The 7,339-nt window shown below is 35.9% G+C and overlaps 1 protein-coding gene across 2 annotated transcripts in view; it reads right to left on the reverse strand.

Annotated features, from left to right (window-relative positions):
- Nucleotides 1-7,339, reverse strand: part of LOC107667260 (protein LAP2-like) — a 100,088-nt gene that overhangs the window by 26,981 nt on the left and 65,768 nt on the right. For both annotated transcript variants that reach the window (XM_016458886.1, XM_016458885.1), the window contains exons 9-10: nt 5,030-5,174; nt 2,674-2,746 (exon numbers count right to left, since the gene is read on the reverse strand). In XM_016458886.1, the coding sequence (XP_016314372.1) occupies nt 2,674-2,746; nt 5,030-5,174 (218 nt within the window). The remainder of the gene's footprint in view (nt 1-2,673; nt 2,747-5,029; nt 5,175-7,339) is intronic.

The following is a 7,339-nucleotide window of genomic DNA, read 5'->3' on the forward strand; positions in this document are numbered from 1 at the left end:
TTTCACAGTCAACACGCTAGGTTTAAAGGAAAAGAGCACTTTTAGATAAAGAAGGCAATAATAGATGGCACTCGTGGAGGTAGGAAAACAAAGTTCTTTATGAACCGCAGGACTGCTTGTAATAAAGATTTCAATGCAAAAGGAAAGGCAGTACAGTAGAGTTGACTATTTCTGTCAATGGTAAGTTTGTGATAACATAAGAAAAGTAGTTTAAATGTTTTGCCACTTGCTTGAGCAACTTAATATATAAATCTAGAAGTAAATGCAAAAGTAAAAAGCATTGAATAATGTGTTGCTTATATTTATTGTGTTTAAAAATGTTTGTGAAAGATTGTATTACTGTACTGTGTAAAAAAAGAATTGCAATGCTGAAAAAGCATTTTCAGTGACAATGTTTGGATTTGAAATCAAAATAATGGATAAATGTTGTGTTTGTGGTAAACAGCCACGGATCAGTAGCGGACTCCTGTATGAAAGCTGCTTCTCCTCTCACAAGAGTCACCTAAGAGGGGAATTCACCCCATTTTCAAAAATGAAATTCAGGCCCTGAATAAATGTCTAAAAATCCTGATTGGAATATCACTATAAATAGTTATAAATGATAAAAAGAAGGCTTTAAAAAGATCGGTATCGGTGATCGGTATCGGCAGATACTGCTTTCTGTGATCGGCCTCAAATACCCTGATCGGAGCACCCCTAATTGTGAAGGCAATTAAACCAGCTGTCTGTGTTCACTAGTGCTTTTTCTGTCCTACACCAAAATTTTTTTTTTATCCCCAATATAAATTGTTGACAGAGTAAACACTTTTTTTTAATGCCAAAACATGGCATAAAAGAAATGTGAGAGAGATCAGGAGACGATGCAGAGCAAGAGACACTGATCACTGCTAAACTGAAAACACACTGAAAATAACATTTACATCCAACTGATTATGACTTAATGACGTTAATCAATCATGTTATGCGTCATATTTCAGAGATTAGTAATTATTGTGGTTTCTTCACTTATCTAAAATGAATTTAATGCCAGTTTCAGAATCTAAATTATACAAAAAGCTCATGTAAAATCAAATGTCTTTTATAACTTATAACATAAAACTTTTATAATTTATAACAAAAAACAAAAAGAACAAAAACAAAAACATGAAATAAGCAAAAACACAAACAAAAAAAAGAACAAAAAACATGAAACATGAAACAAACAGAATACTAAACAAACAAAAAACAAACAAAAACAAGAATTAAAAAAAAAACAAAAAAAAAAAAACTAAAAAACAAAAACATGAAACAAAAAAACAACACAAAACAAATTAACAAAAAAAACAAAAACAAAAAAACAAGAAATGACCACAAAAAAACATGGACAAAAGTTTGGCTCACCAAAAAATGGGGAGGCCTGCTTCCAAAACACAAAAAAAATTAGATATATATTTACTCATTATACAGTCATTATACAGTGGGAAAAGACATTGGTACTAATGAAAAATTAATCATGCTTAATCAGTGTGCGTTACAATCCAGGCTAGGATTAAAACAGAATCCTCGCAATCACATATCCATAATCCCTCTTGGCATATTTTCTTAACCCCGGACTAGGAAACCTAATCTGACATGAGGGATAACCGGCATGTTTGGAAACAAGCTCAAAGTAAGAGGTGGCGAGAATAAACAAAAACAAGAATTAAAAAAAAAACAAAAAAAAAAAACTAAAAAACAAAAACATGAAACAAAAAAACAACACAAAACAAATTAACAAAAAAAACAAAAACAAAAAAACAAGAAATGACCACAAAAAAACATGGACAAAAGTTTGGCTCACCAAAAAATGGGGAGGCCTGCTTCCAAAACACAAAAAAAATTAGATATATATTTACTCATTATACAGTCATTATACAGTGGGAAAAGACATTGGTACTAATGAAAAATTAATCATGCTTAATCAGTGTGCGTTACAATCCAGGCTAGGATTAAAACAGAATCCTCGCAATCACATATCCATAATCCCTCTTGGCATATTTTCTTAACCCCGGACTAGGAAACCTAATCTGACATGAGGGATAACCGGCATGTTTGGAAACAAGCTCAAAGTAAGAGGTGGCGAGAATGAGGTACAAAGGTTGGCTTCTTTTTTGATGGATAACACAGTCTGTTTCTTTCTTTCTCTCTCTCACACACACACACACACACACACACACAAAGCAAAGCAATCCCTCTCGGTGAGCCCATATGGATGTGCACTTCCCTCATTCACAGACCCATTACAAAGCCTTCTGTCTGTATTATGAAGTAGCTTATGGGTCTGCTCATTCACAGCGTTCACTCTCAAACTAATTTTTGCTCTGGTTCTCATTTAAAGCTACTGTATTATTTCCTTGACTATTTAACATATTACATTAGCAAGAGAATTATTTCTCAGGGATTCCTTGACATGCATCATGAGTTTTGAGAGGTAATTTGTCCTAGTTGACTATGCTTTCAGCTCTCATGTACCGCTTGCAGTTCACTTTGACATATTTTACAATATTTAAATAATTTCTGCATATTTTCCACCACAATCAGCACAGAAAACATGAAAAAGTATGCAAATTTAGTGTGAACATACTCATGGGTTAAAGAGAACTGGGTCACGGTTTAAGCGCAGTTCGGTTGCTGTTTAAAATGGTGCTCACTTACCCTCCTATCGTGTCAGGTAGGTACATGAGCTGGTTATCATCCACCTTCAGAGTGGTCAGTCTTTTCAGAGAGCCTGTGGGAGAAGAGAGAGAGAGAGAGAGAGAGAGAGAGAGAGAGAGAGAGAGACAGAGAGAGAGAGAGAGACAGAGAGACAGAGAGACAGAGAGATGTGAGGGGAACATTTCTCCCCAGATTTGAAGCCCTGATCCCATCATTTACTGAACTTAGTGATACTGAGAAAATGCCCTTTTTACTTGAAGATGACAACACAGCTGCACTAGCTGCAAAATATGTATTAACCATTCACAATGTAAGATGTTAAACATGATTAACTCGATACTGACTTACTTTACCTTTTCATTTATTTAGATGGATTTTATTTATTATTATTTATGTTGTTATTTATGTTGTTGTTATATATATGTTAATGCTTTGGCAACATTGTGTTACACAGTCATGCTAATAAAGCTTAATTGAATTGAATTGAAATTGAGACAGAGAGAGAGAGAGAGAGAGAGACAGACAGACAGAGAGACAGAGAGAGAGAGAGAGAGATAGAGAGAGATAGAGAGAGTTTGTATTGCAATTGGCAATTTATACACTTCAATCTAGAAAATGAGACCATCAATCTCGCACATCTTGAAGAATTTATTAGAAATTGATTCACAGACGAAACACTGGCATATTCAGCACTTTCCACAGATAGGGTGCAAAAGTTCCCTTAAACTTTTCCTCTCTCAATATATGGTCAGTTAAAAGGGACGCTTAACTGTCAAAAAATATTGACTGTCAAGCTTAGGAGTCCAAGTATTGTAAGAACTGTATTAGTTTCTATTTCAAATGAATTTTGCAACCCTGTTACCAAAATTTTGGATCTTTTATTAGGTTTAAAACCTTTACTGGTATGACTGTGCCATTTTCTAGCCATACACATTAAATAAATATTACTGAACAGATAACCTTGCTGTATCATTATTTATTTATATAATTTTAATTCATTTTATTTAATTTAATTTAATTTAATTTAAAAACCACATTAGTATGGGTAACAGGGTTGAAAATTTGAAATAATTCATAACCAAATGTTGGTTTGAAGTCAGAGGTAGACTGACTCCCATAAATTAAAGAAATATTTTAAGTTATATGAATATGAAGATCAATTTTTCTTTAAATTACAGGGTTAAAATGTTGAGCTTAACAAACGCAGTCAGCACTGCAATGAATGAGATTATTTCTGGCAATACTGTAGAAAAGTTCAGAGAGATGTTACTTCTTGGGTGCCATGATTTATTTGTTTACATATTTAAATTTATTTATTTATCTATTTTGGTGAAAATATGCAGTAACAGGGTTGAATACAAAATTATAAGAGACAGCTAAATGTTATGTTTTTGGTAATTAAAATTAGTTGAATAACAATTCATTAAAAACAGTTTTGGCCATGATGAAATTTACACAATTATACATACAATATCAAAATTATGAGGTTTAATGATGTTAATTATTCAATACAGTCAAGACTGTCAAAACCAAAGGTGAAGCAGGTCAGATTCACCATATTAAAGGAACAGTTCACCCAAAATTTAAGATTTTGTTATCATTTAGTCACCCTCATGTCGTTTCTTTCTTATGTTGAACATAAAAGAGGATATTTTGAAAAATGCTGGCAGTCAAACAGTTGATGGTCCCCCATTGATTTCTACCGTATTTCTTTCCCTACTATGGAAGTCAATCGGGACCAATAAATGTTTGGTTCTTCAAAATCCTTCAAAATATCTTCTTTTGTGTTTCAGAGTGAGTACATTTTCATTTTTGGGTAAACAATTCCTTTAAAGATGGTGGTCAGCTTACAGATGCTTGGTATTTAAAACTAGCTACTTCTCATGCAAAGTTTGGTCTGTGGTAGATAATAGCTAAATCGAACTCAAAAAGCTTGAAAAATATCATAAGACACCAAAGTGCATTGGATTCATGGAAAGCTTTTGCAATGAAAGGCAAAAACTCGTGTCGAGCACCTCTGTGGCCCTTTCTCTGAGCTCTAAACTGGATTTCATTAAGTGTTGAGCTGGGAGGTATTATTTCACAGCGAGCCTCAAGGGCGGTGTGACTTGGCCACTTCAACACGCCTGCTCATTAGTGGCTGTCCGACTGGGTCATTCATTAGGTAATGAGATTGTATTACTGCTCTACCCATAATCCTCCTATTCGTTTTACACATCTAACCTGTTGATTTGTTACAAAGTAGATTAGAGTTGAGGCTGTTAGGAGAACATGCAGGACAAACCAGAAGACATCTGATCGCTTTTAACGAATACTAATCGTTAAGCTCATCTATGCATTTTGGTGTGTATTTTACCTATAGACCCTGGCAGCTGTGTCAAAGCGTTGTTGGACAGCAGTAGATCCTGCAGGTTTTCACAGCCAGATATCTGCTCATCAACCATCTCCAAATTGTTTTTGGACACGTCCAGGTAGCAGAGCTGCTTCAGTGCCCCGATCATCTGCACACACATGACTCTCTCCATTACTCAAACAAATGACTCAAATTCTAATCAGTTTCTGAGAGAAGTTTGTGTAATTGAGCTAAAGTGAGAGACGGGCACCATTCAGTTTGGCAAAAATTCATTGATTTCAAATCTCAATTTCAGTCAAATATGGTGGGTGAAGTCAGAGCCATATACTTGTTGGCAGCACTCTGACATATTGGTTTTTAGAGGCTAGATGCTTCCTGTGAAGGAAAAAATGCACAGAAGCATTGGAGAAGTGGAAACGGGTGAATTGAAGAGATGGAGGGATATGGTTGAGAAACGGTCAAGATAGATGAGTGAAGCCGAGCGTGAACTGACTCAATCCATTTCTCATGCTTGAGGGCAGATCGTGTCCTCCTGTTCTCAAACACACTCCATTCTTCTGTAGCTCCTTTCCAAGAACAGACTGAGAGCACTCAGAAATCCATTTAGACTAGTAATGAGATCGTCAACAACAACGCTGTGGTACCACAAACTTTTCCGTCCAGATAAGAGTACCAGGGATAGGGCTCAGATTTCTAGCACAGGTCCAGCTCTAAATCAGTGCTTTTAGGCAATTTTATTGATTGCAAACCTGGAGACACTAGAGAAGGGATGAGGATAAAGAAGTAAAATAGCTTATTCATGAATTACATATAGTCAGTTTTGATTTGATGTTCACTTTAAAGGGAAAGCTCAGCCAAAAATGAAAATTTGCTGTTAATTTACTTACCCATCCAAGATGTAGGTGACTTTTTTTCTTCAGCAGAATAGTAAAGAAGATTTTTAGCTGAAACCGTGTTTCATGGTGATTCGTAAAATGCAAGTCAATGGCTACCTGCACTTGAGTCAAAAAAAGCATATACAGGTAAGACAAAATGAATACCCTTTGATCCTGATGATATATTGAGGTCTTATGAAGCGAAACCATTGGTTTGTGCAAGAAACTGAACATTATTTATAACATTATTACCTGTAATCCAGAGCCTCAGACAAACGGGGGAAATATGATTCTTTTCCGCGAACTAGTTCTTTCAGACAGTTCATTTTAAAGTACTGGATCATATACAACTGTATATTGGTTCATTTAGAGTCAGAGTGTCTGTCGGACGTCCATAAGTGAGTTTTGATTGAATAACTTGTAGATCTGTGCTGCTTTTGCCGAGAACTGTTTCAGATGGTTCAGCCCGATTTGGTGAACTGATTCAACTAGTTCACTAAAGAAAAAACGGTTCAAAACAATTATTTGTTTGCGAACTGGCCATCACTCTGGACCGTTTGACTGAGCCTATCATTTACAGGTAATAATAATAATGTTGTAAATACTGCTCAGTTTCTTGCACAGACCGACGGCTTCGCTTCATAAGACCTTAAAGGAACACTCCACTATTTTTGAAAATAGGCTCATTTTCCAACTCCCCTAGAGTTAAACAGTTGAGTTTTACCGTTTTCGAATCCATTCAGCCGATCTCCGGGTCTGGCGGTAGCACTTTTAGTTGTAGCTTAGCATAGATCATTGAATCTGATTAGACTGTTAGCATCTCGCTCAAAAATGACCAAAGAGTCTTGATATTTTTCCTATTTAAAACTTGACTTTTCTGTAGTTACATCGTGTACTAAGACCGACGGAAAATGAAAAGTTGCAATTTTCTAGGCCGATGTGTCTAGGAACTATACTCTCATTCCGGCGTAATAATCAAGGCACTTTGCTGCCATACCATGGGTGCAGCAGGCGCAATGATATTACGCAATTATGATATTAAATAGTCCCCAGCACGCTCCCTGTGCAAGCAGGTGGTCACGTTGGTTATGTTGGCAGAAGTTAGCCTATTTTCAGGCGCTGCGTAATATCATTGCAACTTTGCAACATTGCGCAAGAAAATCGCAACTTTTCTTTTCCCGTCGGTCTTAGTATACGATGTAAATACAGAAGAGTCAAGTTTTAAATAGGAAAAATATCAAAACCCTTTGGTCATTTTTGAGCGAGATGCTAACGGTCTAATCAGATTCAATGATCTATGCTAAGCTACAGCTAAAAGTGCTGCCGCCAGACCCGGAGATCGGCTGAATGGATTCGAAAACGGTAAAACTCAACTGTTTAACTCAAGGGCCCTACTCAAATGAGCCTATTTTCAAAAATAGTGGAGTGTTCCTTTAAG

Source organism: Sinocyclocheilus anshuiensis, unplaced genomic scaffold (genome assembly GCF_001515605.1).
Source record: "Sinocyclocheilus anshuiensis isolate Anshui unplaced genomic scaffold, SAMN03320099.WGS_v1.1 scaffold952, whole genome shotgun sequence".
In the NCBI taxonomy this organism is placed as follows: domain Eukaryota; kingdom Metazoa; phylum Chordata; class Actinopteri; order Cypriniformes; family Cyprinidae; genus Sinocyclocheilus; species Sinocyclocheilus anshuiensis.